The sequence below is a fragment of the Lactuca sativa genome, chromosome 2, assembly GCF_002870075.4.
Source record: "Lactuca sativa cultivar Salinas chromosome 2, Lsat_Salinas_v11, whole genome shotgun sequence".
Classification (NCBI taxonomy): domain Eukaryota; kingdom Viridiplantae; phylum Streptophyta; class Magnoliopsida; order Asterales; family Asteraceae; genus Lactuca; species Lactuca sativa.
Genome location: NC_056624.2, coordinates 101,382,930 through 101,400,010, shown reverse-complemented (window position 1 = coordinate 101,400,010; position 17,081 = coordinate 101,382,930). Strand labels below are relative to the sequence as shown.

Sequence of the window (17,081 nt, the reverse complement as noted above, 5' to 3'; positions counted from 1 at the left end):
TTTATGATATATTTGACTATATTCTTCATCTAATTGAAGATATTTATCAATTAATAAGATAATTGTTTCCTTATGTGATAATTGATTGATTATTTTGATTAAATTGATAAATTGTTTTACAAGAAATCATTAAATAAATCAAATATAGATAATTATGTGATTAATTGTTAATTTTAGATTATTTGTTATTTGATCCTTGTTGTTATGAAAAGTTTCATATTTTCCCCTTAGGTTTTATAGTTTAAATTTGAACCCAAAAGTTATGCTGTTTTGAAATTTAAATAGTTGAAACCCTAATGTTTTGAAAAAAAGTTTCAAAATTTGCCCTCAAGTTTTGAAATTTAAATTTTGATTAATAGTTTAATTTTAATGTATATTTAAATTCTAAACCCTAATGTTTTGAAATGTTTCAAAACATGCCCTTAAGTTTTGGAATTTAAAAGTTGATTAAAAGGTTTAATTAGGAATGTTAAATTCTAAAACCCTAGTAATGTTTTGAAAAGTTCAAATCACACCCTTATGGTTTTATTAATTAATTAAGGATTATAATTAAAAGAGGTTTAATAAATCCATAAAAAGTTTAGGTTTACAATTTAATTGAATTAAAAGTATAATTGTTAATTTGACCACCTAGTATTTTAAAAGTATAAAATACACCCTATACTATATATATATATAACATTAAAAGTCTAACATTGTATATATGTATGAGTAAAAGTCAGTCTTACCGTTAGTAGGCCTCATTCACGAATCTGGTCTATAAGGGGTGTTTAAGGAAATTGCCTATAATATGGCGATTGAATGGGTAGCCACTCTTACCCACCGCACTCTTGACTAGTGGAGGGTCGTTAGCCGAACGGGTAGGATAGGACGAAACCTTCCATTATAAGTATGATGAAGTACAAAAGTAACTAAATGTTTTTCAAATTCCCAATCTTAGTTACTTAGGCAAAAGTGAATTGATGCAATTCCATGAAATTACACTTTATGCCCTTGCGAAGACGTTAGTGGAGCGTGTGTGGTTTACCGGCACACTAAATGGTTCTAAGCAAAGGTAGCAAATGGTGACTCAATGTTTTTCATAGTTCGGTGGAGCGTGTGTGGTTTACCGGCACATCGAATAGGTGATTGTAACATGTGAGGGCACCATGTAAGTTTGCATGGTTATTCACACCCGCTTTGTGATCCTCGTCATCCCAGTCACAAACAAGAGGGGCATATTGAGATTTAAACATGCCATTGAAAGTTCAATGAGTCTTAAAGGATCTAGGATTTTTTATAGATTTAAAACTTAAATTTCTTTTTCGTTTTTCATGGTGGAAATTGGTGAATCGTCATTCACTTACCTTCAAATATTCTGCAACTAGATTACGACATCCCTTTTCTAGGTTGTAGCATATTGTGTTGGGTCCTAGCCTTAGTATTTCATCTCGGTGATTTACTTAGGACTCAATCTATCAACTAACTTGAATTCGTTTTTCTCCCGTTTTGTAAATGTCAAAGTTCGACAACTATGGTCTTCCCAAATCCCATGGAACAAGCATTCCACATGAAGATGGTATTCCACGATTCGATCGAGGAACAAGATATCATGCTTCACTTCCTCCACCTCCTCCAATTGTTCTCCCTAACCCACAAGATCGAACAATTGAAAGGTTCAACATCACTAAAGCCCTATTGGAAATGAAACATGAAGATGGTAAACCCATGTGTGCCCACGTTCTAGGAATGAAATCACACATTGATAGGTTGATAATGTTGGGTGTGTCATTCCCAAATGAGTTGGTTGTAAATTGGGTTTAACAGTCACTTCCTGAATCATATAATGAGTTCAAAAGAAAGTATTATATGATGGATCATGACGATAACCTCATTGACCTAACTTACATGCTCATTGCTGCTAAATCATAAATGATTTGGCGAAGCAATGGAGTGTATTTGTTGGGAAAGTCAACCGACCATGCTTCCGAGGACGTTCTAGGAGAACGGACCTGCATTTGTTGCCAAGAGAAAGGGCCTTGGATACAAGTCTGCCCAAAGAGCCTGAAGAGTCCAGAAGATGGGAGAGTCAAAGAGTATGGTTGTGCTTCAGGTAAAATCCACTATCTAACTCCGTTAAGTTCCTATTCATTGATTCTTAATACATGATGTGATAAGATTGCATTTAAATGTTTTACAGGATCGGTGAAAAGAAAGGAAGTTTGGTGAAAGAGCAAGATGAATCTAATCACAAGGAATGGATCTTGACCGCATGGACTTGAAGATTAGATTTTGAGCTTAGATAGTTATGATAGAGTTGTTCGAAAATTTTCTTTTGAAATACATAGTTTTCAATGGATTTTGCATTGTAAGGACAAATGTTTTCCGCTGCTTTTATAAATAAAATAAAATTTTGGTTTGACTTATTTATTTAATTGTTTATTTCCTTGCAATGAAATCGTTATGAAAATTGATGTTTACATATTTCTAGAACGAATGGATACGATTCTTATTTATGGAAATGTCGAGAATTTACCAAATAGGGAGAGTTTCTCATCACCCAAGTTTCAATTGGACAGAAATTTGGAATCACGCAACTTGGTTGCATGATGAACGAGAAATTTCATATTTGGAAATTAGACTAATTCATTGACAAAGTGTCAAGTGAAGGACTAGGAGATCAAGTACACAAAGTTGCGTGTTGATCAAGTCCACCATAAGAGTAACAAAGATATTCGTCATGATTTACTAAAGGTTTAGTAAATATGATTATACTTATAAGATTAAGTGTAATTCGGAATTGATTAAAAGGGTTTAAATCAATAGCAAAACGAATAAGAAGAATCAAGTAGGCAGAAAGATAAAAGTTTCTCCATTCTAAGAAGAAGGGATAGTACCTTTTATGCTTTATGATAGGTCTTTATGATTAAGAACCATATCTTAATTGATCCTCTAAGTGAGTCTTAGTACAATTGTATGTCTAAGTAGAGGAATCAAGAATTGAAGAAATGGTTAAATCAAGAAGTCAATCATACTTCGTTCCAAAACAAGTCTTAGAGTTAAGATTGTGACAATGAGTGACAAGTATTAAAAGGTTTATAACATTCATCAAATGTGGAAAGTTGTGATGTCTTGGATAAGACAAAGGGCAACTAGGACCAATTTATGAAATGTTTTGATAAAAGCTACACTAACTCTTGAATATTTGTTTTGTCAAGAAATGGTTATTGACTAGAGAATCTTATATGTCAAGGAGTCAGTGGGAGTCTTAATGGTCTTGAAAGGTTTCAAGAACAAATCAAATAATGTCACACCCCCAAACCAAGGATGGCGGAAACGTCCGGGGGTGGAGGAATTCATGTATAGTATCATAACCACAAATTCAATAGTAATTTAAGCAAACACAACCAACATATATATATAATTGAAAAAGTTACATCACTTGTATGAAATACATGTTTCAAAATCAATTACAATATGTGTGACAAAATATGAAAAGCTTGACGCCTTAACGTCCCATCCTCAAAAGCACTTGGTTACCTGTTTAGCGATTTCCTGAGAATACAAGTTTGGTTGAAAAAGTGTCAACACGAGGGTTGGTGAGTTCATAAGAGATTTCTTTAGAGAAGTAAATCGTTTTCATTGTAAAAGCGATGAAATATGTATTTAAAAGAAAATCCAATATTTTCTTTAAACGTGAGTATGTAGTTCTTTATCCCGAGTGATATGAAATCATAAATACATAGATCGAGAGTGTATGGTAATATCTGTATTTATTGACATAAAAGTGATTTTAAATCGACATAAAACCCCTTTTTGTTTTATAAAAAAAATATAACCCGTAAACTTTATTGATTGTAAGCTCCCTATGTGAGTCGCTATAACCATACTATGACTAGAGGTAACCTGCACAACGTTATTTAGACGCCCTGATTCTATTACTCTTGTCACCCGCGGACCTGCCGGTCCAGCTGTAGCTAGCAGCGAGGTGTGGGATGTCAACCCCAATATAGATCTATACACAATTATCACGCTCTCCCTACAAGAGATTTTGGTTATAACTTACAGGAATTTAGGGATCCCGTACTCGGACGTACGGGGAGAGATAGTCTCACATCCTGAGTTAACAAGTTTACGTGTAGTGTGCATGAGTGTAGAACCCTTATGTATGAATGCCCCCTTTTTCTACGAGTGTGTTATGTGATGAATCTTAAATTATACCTATTATAGTTTATCCAAAACGTTTGTAGTGTATAAAAACTCTTTTATGAAACTGCAATAGTGCTATGAATCCATAAACCATGCTTATTATAGCTTAATATACGTGACCTAAATAAATGAATAATCTTGTAATGAGTGACTAAGTTTCAGTTTATGAAGATAAAGTAACAAGGAAACACATTCAGTATTTAGAACTTATTGTCATACACCTTGCTCAACATAATACAAAGTGTTATGGAATTTATATGCTGTTAACTAACTTTAACCTTTCTGCACTATTTTGTAAAAATCATAGAAAAATCATACAATGTCGAAAACTGAATCCGTAAATTCTGAGAGTTCCCAAAATGTGTCTAGTTTACTCATAATTTCTATCATGATTTTTAATGACCTCCAACTTGCATGAAAAAGTCCATAATCACAGACTGGTCCGGATTGGTGTTTGAAATGATAGGCAGTTTTGTAAAAATCACCTTAAATTGTAGAAAAATCGTATGGAGATATGCAAGTAGTCATTTTAAAGCTAAGAAATTGAACTATTTGAACCTACAGTTTTGAAAACAAAAATGTTTATGTTTCCCAGAACAGTCCGTGAATGGGGTTGAACTTTTCTGATGAAGGCTGTTAGAAAAGTTTAGTTATGTTCTTGGAGTTTTAACTTGTATTCCCCCCCCCCCCCCCCCCAAAAAAAAAAAAAAAAAAAAAAAAAAAAAAACTTGAGAAAACATGAAAATGTAGGGGTATGAGCTCACCTTAAGTGCTTTCAGTAGATGATTGTTGAAGAATGCAAGTGTTTAACTCAAGAACACTTGGAGATGCCTTAAGATTTTCGAGAATCTAACATAATAGTTATGGAGTTTGTGTAAGCAATAAATGATTTGAGTAGAATGAAGTGTAATAATCACAAGGAGGATGAATTATACTTAGCAAGAGTGGAAGAACACTTGATAATCAGCCTTGGAGACTTGAAATGGAGAGAAAGAGTTTGAGAGAAAAGTGGTGTTTGATTCTTGGCGAAATGAGAGCAAATGAGAGAAATGGGGAGAGAGGATGTTTTTTCCAACTCTAAAAACGTGGGAATGGGTGGCAATTGAGTGTAAGGAACATCGAAGTGACCTAGGTAAGGTGGGGAGGTGTGGCTGGTCATAGAATGGGTGTGGGGATGGTTGCTTGTGACATAAGATAAGGCAAGGTCAACACTCCACCTTAAATAAATCACCCATTAGATTTTTATTATTTAGATAATGATTTTCATGAAAATATGTTTAAATTATGAATATTTAGGGTTTATTATGTTAAAATATAATTTCTGGAGAAAATCCAGCGTTAAAATCACGAAAAATGGGCTTCAAATGTTAAAAATATAAAAAATGGGCTAAAAGTGACAAAATTCCGAAATCTGGCCGAGGTTCGGTCTTCTGATGCTAGAACCGAGAGGAGAGAGGGCAGAGACCGAGAGGGGAGAAAAACCGAGAGAAGAGAGGGCAGAGACCGAGAGGAGAGAAGAACCAAGAGAAGAGAGTGCAGAGACCGAGAGGAGAGAAGAACCGAGAGAAGAGAGGGCAGAGACCGAGAGGTGGGCAAGGAACCGAGAGGTGGGAGGAGACCAAGAGGGGACCGAGAGGCGGAGCAGAGACCGAGAGCCAATCAGCGGAGCAGAGACCGAGGCTCGGTCTCGGCTACAGGGATTCGGTTCTCTGGTTTCGGCCAACAGAGGCTCGGTTTCGGTCCAAGGCTTGGCCCTAAGAAGCTTCGGCTCCTTGAGAAGGGTTTCGGTTCCTAAGGTCCATTTTTCTCGTTTTTACCCCGTTTTAAGCCGTTTTTGACCCGGTTAAGTGTCGGGATGGCCCGAAAGACTATAAAAAGTCCAAGGAACTTTTGAGAGAGATTTGAGAGAGATTTGAGAGAGATTTGGGAGACATTTCACATACTTGGAGAGATTTGGGAGAGATTTGATATTCTTGGAGAGATTCCTCATATAAAGAGATATTTGAGAGAGATTTCACTTACTTGGAGAGATTTGGGAGAGATTTGACATTCTTGGAGAGATTTCTCATACAAAGAGATATTTGAGAGAGGTTTCACATACTTGGAGAGATTTGGGAGAGATTTGACATTCTTGGAGAGATTTCTCATACAAAGAGATATTTGAGAGAGGTTTCACATACTTGGAGAGATTTGGGAGAGATTTGACATAGAGAGAGATAGAGTGAAAACGATTGAGAGAGGTTCCATGTGTGACAATTATGAGTGTTTGGCTCCACAACGCAAGGTTCTTGAGCCCCGTTAAGTCATGATTAAGGATCCCACACACTCCCGATAGGTATGCAACATGGTTTTATCAGTTTAGTTCATTGATTAGCACTAAGGCACAGGAAATTTTAACACAAGAACTTTTCCCAAGTGATGTTTTCCCATTAATATAGTAAGTTATACAGTATGTACATAACACAAACCCTAATACACAAGGTTTAATCGAGTTGACCGGTTTGACTTGATGACTTGACTTGACTCTAGATTGACGATTGTCACATCATCCCCCCGTTAGAGGGAATTTCGTCCCGAAATTTAAACTCGGTTGGGACTTCAAGGGTTTGGGAAAAGATGCGGATACTTTTGCTTCATTTGATCTTCGCGTTCCCAGGTAAACTCAGGCCCTCGTTTCGCGTTCCATTATCTCAACTGGTTCCTCCACAAAGTGGAGATTTTCATTAACTTCAATTTCATCGAGCGGTATTACGAGTGTCTCATCAGACAGGAACTTCTTTAGGTTCGATACGTGAAATGTGGGATGTACCTTGTCGAGTTCGAGAGGTAATCTAAGTTTGTATGCCACTGGTCCAATCCGGGCAAGAATTTCAAATGGACCAATATACCTGGGGTTTAGTTTCCCGTGCTTGTCAAAACGTATCATTCCTTTCCAAGGGGAAACTTTTAGTAGTACTCGATCACCAACCTGGAATTCTAAAGGTTTGTGTCGCTTATCCGCATAACTCTTTTGCCGATCACGGGAGGCCTTCAGCCTCTCTCGGATCTGCACTATCTTTTATGTGGTCTCCCTTATGATTTCAGGACCAGTGAGGGTGCTGTTAGGGACTTGTCCCCTAGCTAGCTGAGTATCCCCCACTTCAGCCCAACACAGGGGTGATCTGCACCTGCGGCCATAGAGAGCTTCGAATGGAGCGACTTTAATGCTAGTGTGATAGCTGTTATTATAAGAGAATTCGATAAGCGGCAGATGGGTGTCCCATGCCTTACCAAAATCTATCACACAGGCTCTCAGCATGTCTTCCAATGTCTGGATGGTTCTCTCGCTTTGCCCGTCGGTTTGTGGATGGTAGGCGTACTCATGTCAAGCCTAGTTCCCAGAGACTTCTGTAGGGAGTGCCAGAACCGCGAGGTGAATCTACTATCTCGGTCAGAGATAATGGATATAGGTACACCATGCAGTCGCACGATCTCTTTAATGTACGTCCTGGTTAACTTCTCCATCTTGTCTGTTTCCTTTATTGGCAGAAAGTACGCGGACTTGGTCAATCTGTCCACGACAACCCATATGGTGTCCAACCCACCTGAGGTCTTAGGCAGTTTGGTTATGAAGTCCATGGTTATTCGCTCCAACTTCCACTCGGGTATATCCGGTTGTTGAAGTAGTCCCGATGGCTTCTGATATTCTACCTTGACCTTGGCGCAAGTGAGGCACTTGCTCACATAAGCAGCAATTTCAGCCTTCATGTTTGGCCACCAGTATAACCTTTTGAGGTCTAGATACATCTTATCTGACCCAGGATGGATGGAGTATCGATTCTTGTGGGCCTCATGCATTACAACGTCTCGGTACCCACCGAACTTCGGTGTCCAGATTCGGTTCATGAGATAACGAGTTCCATCCTCTTTGACTTCCAAGTTCTTGTCCATCCCTCTTAAAGCTTCATTTGCCACGTTTTTTGGTTTCAAGGCTTCTAACTGGTCATCCTTGATATGCGTAGCCAGTTGGGAGTGGATGGTCATGGCTAGGGATTTTACTCGGCGACCCGAGTATTCTTTCCTGCTTAAGGCATCGGCCACTACATTGGCCTTGCCCGGGTGGTAGCAAATTTCACATTCGTAGTCATTTAGCAACTCCACCCATCTTCTTTGGCGCATGTTAAGTTCTTTCTGATTGAGAATATGCTGAAGACTTTTGTGATCAGTGAAGATGGTGCACTTGGTGCCGTAGAGGTAGTGCCTCCAGATCTTCCGGGCGAACACCACTGCTCCCAGTTCAAGGTCATGGGTGGTATAATTAACTTCATGAGTCTTAAGTTGCCTTGATGCGTAAGCGATGACTTTTCCCCTTTGCATGAGCACGCAGCCGAGGCCTTGATTCGAAGCATCACAATACACGACAAAATCATCGGTTCCTTCTGGAAGAGACAAGACTGGTGCGCTGCATAGGGCTTGCTTTAGTGTCTGGAAGGCGACTTCTTGTTTATCTTCCCATTTGAACACCACGCCTTTCCGATTCAAGGTGGTGAGGGGCTTAGCGATCTTGGAGAAGTTTTGTATGAATCTTCGATAGTAGCCTGGGAGTCCCAAAAATTGTCGGATTTCTGTTGGGGTTGTAGGTGCTGACCAATCTTCGATTGCTTTGATCTTTGAGGTATCCACATATATTCCTTCCTTGCTTACTACGTGGCCAAGGAATCCTACTTCACGGAGCCAAAATTCACACTTTGAGAACTTGGCGTAAAGCTTCTCAGCTCTTAAAATCTCCAGAACTAGCCGTAGGTGTTGTCTGTGCTCTTCTTCGCTTCTCGAATAGACCAAGATATCGTCGATGAATACGATGACGAATTTATCTAGGAACGGTCGACACACTCGGTTTATCAAATCCATGAACACTGCAGGCGCGTTTGTTAATCCGAATGGCATCACTACAAACTCATAGTGTCCATAGCGAGTTCTGAATGCCGTCTTGGGGATATCCTCTTCTTGAACTCGTAGTTGATGATAACCCGACCTCAGGTCGATTTTTGAAAAGTAGCTGGCTCCTTGGAGCTGGTCGAAGAGGTCATCGATTCGGGGTAGAGGATATCGGTTCTTGATAGTGAGTTTGTTTAGTTCTTGGTAGTCTATGCACATGCAAAAAGATCCATCCTTCTTCTTTATGAACAGGACCGGTGCTCCCCAAGGTGAGAAGCTTGGCCTGATGAATCCTTTGCTCAACAGTTCATTCAACTGGCTGGACAGTTCTTGCATTTCTGCCGGTGCTAAGCGGTATGGAGCCCTGACAACGGGGGTAGCTCCTGGGATTAAGTCGATCCGAAATTCGACTTGTCGTGTGAGTGGTACACCTGGCAGATCGTCTGGGAATACCCCAGGGAAGTTGCATACTTCTTTAATTTCTTTGATGTCCTTCACCTCTTGTTTCTTGTCTACGACATGGGCTAAGAATGCATGGTATTGCTTTCGGAGGTACTTTTGGGTTTTAACACAAGAGATGATTTGTAGGTTCGCACTAGGTTTATTGCCATAAACGGTGAGGATTTTGCCATTCGGAAGATTGAGGCGGACGGCCCTTTCGTAACATAAAATGTCGGCACGATGAAGGCTTAACCAATCCATACCAATGATTATGTCGAAACTTTTTATGGTGACCGGCATAAGGTCATTTTTGAACGAACGGTTGTCTAGAGTGAGAGTACACCCTATGTAAATATCTCTAGCGCGCTCAACCTTTCCATTTTCCATTTCTACGACGTAAGAATCTTCTAGTGGCTGGGAATTTTGCTTAAGTATATATTTGAGTTGGTGACCTACGAAACTTCTTTCTGCCCCACTATCAAAAAGTATGCATGCATAAGAGTTATTGAGGAGGAACGTACCAGTAACCACGGAGGGGTCCTTGACTGCTTGTCCGTGCCCTAAAGTTAGGACTCTTCCTGTACCCCCAGCATTAGGGGCTCATGCCTTGGGGCAGTTCCTCCTGAAGTGTCCTGTTTCACCACATCCATAGCAGGTTTGGCTTGCTCCGGTGTTGGCGGCCGTAGCGGCTTGAGCGGCGGGTTGGGTAGTTGCTCTACAGAATCGTGCAGTGTGTCCCTTCTTGTTGTAGTTCTTGCAGTGTAACTCTCGACAAGCACCGTTATGGTGGTAGTTACACTTGTTGCACTTGGGAAGAGTTCCCTTGTACTGTTTCGGCGGCGCTGGAGTGACAGCAGTAGTGGCGGCACGGACAGCAACAATCCGGTGTTGGCGGCCGTAGCAGCGGGTTGGGTAGTCGCTCTACAGAATCGTGCAGTGTGTCCCTTCTTGTTGCAGTTATTGCAGTGTAACTCTCGAAAAGCACCATTATGGTGGTAGTTACACTTGTTGCACTTGGGAAGAGTTCCCGTGTACTGTTTCGGCAGCGCTGGAGTGACAGCAGTAGTGGCGGCACGGACAACAACAATCTGTTGCTTTTTGGCGGGGTCCTGTGTCGGTTGTTTCTTTTTATTGCTCCAGAACTTCCTCTTGTTGTTCCCTCCTTTTGTTCGGTCGGTGGTAGCTATCACGGTACCACAGCTAGCCCTGTGATCTATGTGTTGTTGTGCCAATTCCTTGGCACTCTCAAAGGTAGTGGGTTTCGAGGCCAATACACTATCTTGAATCTGGGATGACAGCCCCCAGAGGTATCGTTCCACCCTTTTCTCCTCTGGAGTGACCATTGTTGGACAGAGGAGTGCTAGGTCATTGAAACGGGCAGTATAAGTTTCAAGATCAGTGCCTGACATTCTGAGGTTCCAAAGTTCCTCTTCAAGTTTTTGTATTTCGCCCCTCGGGTAATATTCCTTTAACATTAAGGCTTTCAAATCGTCCCAGCTTATAGCGTTACCTACTGCAGGAGTAAGTGATTTAACTCGGCCATTCCACCAAGTAAGTGCTTTTCCGGTGAAAGTGAATGTTTCATACTTTACCTTGCTCGCTTCGGGACAAGCACAGATTTCGAAAACTACCTTGGTCCTTTCGAACCATTGCACCAGTGTCATGACGCCCTCGCTTCCATTAAAAGGGTCAGGCTTGCCATTCGTGAAGTCTTTGTAAGAGCACTCCCTCGTACGCCCCATGCTGTCCCCATGAATTGAATTAGTAGCTCCGGATCCAGAACCGCTAGAACCATTTGTACCCATTTGCGACATTGCTGCCGCCACGGCTGCCGTTACTGCAGCCTGAAACATCGCAGGATCAAACTGCGGAGGTGGTGGTGGAGGCGGCACTGTGTTGCCGAAAGGTCTTGGTCTTTTCCTTGGTGGCATGGTTTTGTCATAAATAAAAAAAATGACCAGTCGGTAAGACTTCAATAGTGATAACGAGTCGAGTGTTACTGGTTTCATCTCTCTTGTATTTTATCAAAACTTTATTATTCGTAAACTGTTTGTGCGATCAGGTTATGAAGTCTAGTGCCAAACATTCAATAAATAAAATGCATCCCAAATTCATTAATAAACTTTTAGTACATAACGTTTAGAGGAAAATTTGACCACATAAGGGTCTACATTACATCGTTACGAAAGATAGCTTTGACACTACAAAAGCCCTTTGAATAGTGTAATCACTTAATCACAGGGTCAACCTACATACAAAGAGTAGCACCAACGCGTACTCATAACTTTTACTACCAAGATGTGAGAATAGTAACGAATTCTAATCATGACGACCCTTCTTTGACGGAGCCTGAGATGATGTCGACTCGCCTTGTAGTTCTGCCAATCTCCGTTCGGCTGCAACTATTCTCTCTTCGAGTGCCATGTATCTTTCCCGATACTCTCTTGTTTCTGCTCGAGCAGCGAGAAGGTCTTGAATGAGTTGGTCTCTGTGGTGGGAGTCTCGTTCCAGATCTCTAGTACGATCAGTGGTAGACTGTACGATGGCGCTTAGTTCCTTGACCTGATCGGTCGTCGTCCTACCACGATCATCCATACTTGCTATTCGATGTATCGTGACGGGGAGGGCTCTGTCAGTCGGTCCACCATGGATGAGGTCATAATAACCTCGTTGGTTGCCATATGGTGACCGCTGGCGTTGTTGTCGGCTCCACCTTTCGATCGTCGTTACCCAAGGGGGTTCAGGTCTGTTGTATCCAAAACGGTGTGCGGGTACCCTCGTGATGTAAGGAGGGTTGAATACTTCCGGTTGTTCCTCCATTTCGTTCCCAACCATGACTATATCATCATCTTCCTCTACTTCTTCTTCGTCTTCCTCCTCTTCTTCTTCTTCGTCTTCCTCCTCTCCTTCATGTTCGTCTTCCTCCTCTTCTTCTTGTTTGTCTTCCTCCTTGGGTTCCTCTTCGGGATTCTCTTCGGGATCCTCTTCGGGATCCTCTTCGATTTGTTGCTCGGGCTCATCATCGATCCACCGCGCGTTTCCTTGATTAGGAAAGTACGGGTCCCCGGGTATGTGAAATCCTGCCATGCCGTCTGCACGAGAAACAGGGGGTTAAGAAACATATATTGGAAAATAATAATCATGGCGCTATAAAATGTACAAATACTCCCATAGTATTTTTAAATGTTTATATTTGGTTCTTAGCGTATTCTTTATAGAGTGTAGTTAGGTTATCAGATTTGTCGCCCATTACGACTATTCCTTAGTGTGCGTAAGTTACTTCTCGGACGGATATAGTTGATCAGACTATATCCTTCCCAGAACTGATTACACATGCTAAGGCGTACTAGTAATGTTCAACTCCTCCTCTTTCAATTTATGTTCTCCTTAGTTATGACACTACTCGAGTATATAATACATGTAAGTATACTTTAAAACAAGAAACTAGTTGTTTTCTAAAAGTACAACTCGTTAAAACGTTTTAAGAATCAGAAACTTTTAGTCCCAAATGTGTTTATAGTTTGTATATCTTATGTGGTTTGACATACTTAATTCACTATAAACCGTGCTCTGATACCAATCTGTCACACCCCCAAACCAAGGATGGCGGAAACATCCGGGGGTGGAGGACTTCATGTATAGTATCATAACCACAAATTCAATAGTAATTTAAGCAAACACAACCAACATATATATAATTGAAAAAGTTACATCACTTGTATGAATTACATGTTTCAAAATCAATTACAATATGTTGAGAAAATATGAAAAGTTTGACGCCTTAACGTCCCATCCTCAAAAGCACTTGGTTACCTGTTTAGCGATTTCCTGAGAATACAAGTTTGGTTGAAAAAGTGTCAACACGAGGGTTGGTGAGTTCATAAGAGATTTCTTTAGAGAAGTAAACCATTTTCATTGTAAAAGTGATGAAATATGTATTTAAAAGAAAATCCAATATTTTCTTTAAACATGAGTATGTAGTTCTTTATCCCGAGTGATATGAAATCATAAATACCTAGACCGAGAGTGTATGGTAATATCTGTATTTATTGACATAAAAGTGATTTTAAATCGACATAAAACCCCTTTTTGTTTTATAAAAAAATATATATCCCGTAAACTTTATTTATTGTTAGCTCCCTATGTGAGTCGCTATAACCATACTATGACTAGAGGTAACCTGCACAACGTCATTTAGACGCCCTGATCCTATGACTCTTGTCACCCGCGGACCTGCCGGTCTAGGTGTAGCTAGCAGCGAGGCGTGGGATGTCAACCCCAATATAGATCTATACACAATTATCATGCTCTCCCTACAAGAGATTTTGGTTAAAACTTACAGGAATTTAGGGATCCCGTACTCGGACGTACGGGGAGAGATAGTCTCACATCCTGAGTTAACAAGTTTAGGTGTAGTGTGCAAGAGTGTAGAACCTTTTTGTATGAATGTCCCTTTTTGTACGAGTGTGTTATGTGATGAATCTTAAACTATACCTATTATAGTTTATCCAAAACGTTTGTAGTGTATAAAAACTCTTTTATGAAACTGCAATAGTGCTATGAATCCATAAACTATGCTTATTATAGCTTAATATACGTGACCTAAATAAATGAATAATCTTGTAATGAGTGACTAAGTTTCAATTTATGAAGATAAACTAACAAGGAAACACATTCAATATTTAGAACTTATTGTTATACACCCTGCTCAACATAATACAAAGTGTTATGGAATTTATATGTTGTTAACTAACTTTAACCTTTCTGGACTGTTTTGCAAAAATCATAGAAAAATAATATGAAGTCGAAAACTGAATCCGTAAATTCTGAGAGTTCTCAAAATGTGTCTAGTTTACTCATAATTTTTATCATGATTTTTAATGACCTCCAACTTGGGTGAAAAAGTCCATAATCACAGACTGGTCCGGATTGGTGTTTGAAATGATAGGCAGTTTTGTAAAAATCACCATAAATTGTAGAAAAATCGTATGGAGACGTGCAAGTAGTAATTTTAAAGCTAAGAACTTGGAATATTTTCACCTTATACAGTTTTTAAAACAAAAATGTTTATGTTGCCCAAAACAGTCCGTGAATGGGGTTGAACTTTTCTGATGAAGGCTGTTAGAAAAGTTTAGTTATGTTCTTGGTGTTTTAACTTGTATTCCCCCCCTAAAAACTTGAGAAAACATGAAAATGTAGGGGTATGAACTCACCTTAAGTGATTTCAGCAGATGATTGTTGAAGAATGCAAGTGTTTAACTCAAGAACACTTGGAGATGCCTTAAGATTTTCGAGAATCTAACATCATAGTTATAGAGTTTGTGTAAGCAATAAACGATTTGAATAGAATGAAGTGTAATAATCACAAGGAGGATGAATTATACTTAGCAAGAGTGGAAGAACACTTGATAATCAGCCCTGGAGACTTGAAATGGAGAGAAAAAGTTTGAGAGAAAAGTGGTGTTTGATTCTTGGTGAAATGAGAGCAAATGAGAGAAATGAGGAAAGAGGATGTTTTGTTCCAGCTCTAAAAACGTGGGAATGGGTGGTAATTGAGTGTAAGGAACATTGACGTGACCTAGGTAAGGTGGGGAGGTGTGGCTGGTCGTAGAGTAGGTGTGGGGGTGGTTGCTTGTGACATAAGATAAGGCAAGGTCAACACTCCACCTTAAATAAATCACCCATTACATTTTTATTATTTAGATAATGATTTTCATGAAAATATGTTTAAATTATGAATAGTTAGGGTTTATTATGTTAAAATATAATTTCTGGAGAAAATCCTGTGTTAAAATCACGAAAAACGGGCTTAAAATGTTAAAAATATCAAAAATGGGCTTAAGTGAAAAAATTCCGAAATTTGGCCGAGGTTCGGTCTTCTGATGCTAGAATCGAGAGGAGAGAGGGCAGAGACCGAGAGGGGAGAAGAACCGAGAGAAGAGAGGGCAGAGACCGAGAGGAGAGAAGAACCGAGAGAAGAGAGGGAAGAGACCGAGAGGAGAGAAGAACCGAGAGAAGAGAGGGCAGAGACCGAGAGGCGGGCAAGGAACCGAGAGGTGGGAGGAGACCGAGAGGGGACCGAGAGGCGGAGCAGAGACCGAGAGCCAATCAGCGGAGCAGAGACCGAGGCTCAGTCTCAGCTACAGGGATTCGGTTCTCCGGTTTCGGCCAACAGAGGCTCGGTTTCGGTCCAAGGCTCGGCCCTAAGAAGCTTCGGCTCCTTGAGAAGGGTTTCGGTTCCTAAGGTCCATTTTCTCGTTTTTACCCCGTTTTAAGCCGTTTTTGACCCGGTTAAGGGTCGGGATGGCCCGAAAGACTATAAAAAGTCCAAGGAACTTTTGAGAGAGATTTGGGAGAGATTTCACATACTTGGAGAGATTTGGGAGAGATTTGACATTCTTGGAGAGATTCCTCATACAAAGAGATATTTGAGAGAGATTTCACATACTTGGAGATATTTGTGAGAGATTTGACATTCTTGGAGAGATTTCTCATACAAAGAGATATTTGAGAGAGGTTTCACATACTTGGAGAGATTTGGGAGAGATTTCTCATACAAAGAGATATTTGAGAGAGGTTTCACATACTTGGAGAGATTTGTGAGAGATTTGACATAGAGAGAGATAGAGTGAAAACGAGTGAGAGAGGTTCCATGTGTGACAATTGTGAGTGTTTGGCTCCGCAACGCAAGGTTCTTGAGCCCCGTTAAGTCATGATTAACGATCCTACACACTCCCGATGGGTATGCAACATGGTTTTATCAGTTTAGTTCATTGATTAGCACTAAGGCTCAGGAAATTTTAACACAAGAACTTTTCCCAAGTGATGTTTTCCCATTAATATAGTAAGTTATACAGTATGTACATAACACAAACCCTAATACACAAGGTTTAATCGAGTTGACCGGTTTGACTTGATGACTTGACTTGACTCTAGATTGATGATTGTCACAAATAAACCTTATTGATCATCACTAGCACACGAGTTGAGGTTTACAACCTATCGTGTTGACATTATTTTGTGTCTGTGTTGTTTCCAATTGAGTTAATTATGCATGTGAGTTTTATGAGTTCTCATTTTGAACGAGTAGAAGGCAAGGCACCTTGATCAATGAAAGGTACATTGATAGGAAAAGGTGAGATGTTTAACTACTTGGAAGACATGGTGGGTAGCTGTGCTACCATAAGGCAAGAAATCAAGATTAAGAAAGTTCGATCCATATGTGTTTGAATTTGTCGTAATCCTTGGTTTTGACAAATTCACATGGATAGGAACAAATACACCGTTTAAATCTAAGTGTCATAGGATTTCCTCCTTTATGAAAATGATTGTGAGGAAATGCTTTCACTAAGAAAGGTTTTAATAAGATAGTGATTGTAAAATTGCATTCTCAAATTCGATTATGGTCACGGTATCCCTTTCCATGATTTGAATTGTGAGGTTTGGCAATTAGTCTTAATTGTTTAGACACACATATGAACTATCTAAGGCAAATGTGTATAAGTTCAAGAAGCTTTGATAAAAGATTATCAAAG

At 39.8% G+C, this 17,081-nt stretch overlaps 1 protein-coding gene across 1 annotated transcript; it reads right to left on the bottom strand.

The window, feature by feature from the left end:
• Positions 1-11,865: 11,865 nt before the first annotated feature.
• On the bottom strand, positions 11,866-12,633 carry LOC122196596 (uncharacterized). Its single transcript, XM_042899693.1, has one exon. The coding sequence runs from the start codon at positions 12,631-12,633 to the stop codon at positions 11,866-11,868; it is 768 nt and encodes a 255-aa protein (XP_042755627.1).
• Positions 12,634-17,081: the final 4,448 nt, after the last annotated feature.

Excerpts from the sequence above, each read along its gene's own strand:
- LOC122196596 (XM_042899693.1), bottom strand. The coding sequence starts at position 12,633 with ATGGCAGGATTTCACATACCCGGGGACCCGTACTTTCCTAATCAAGGA.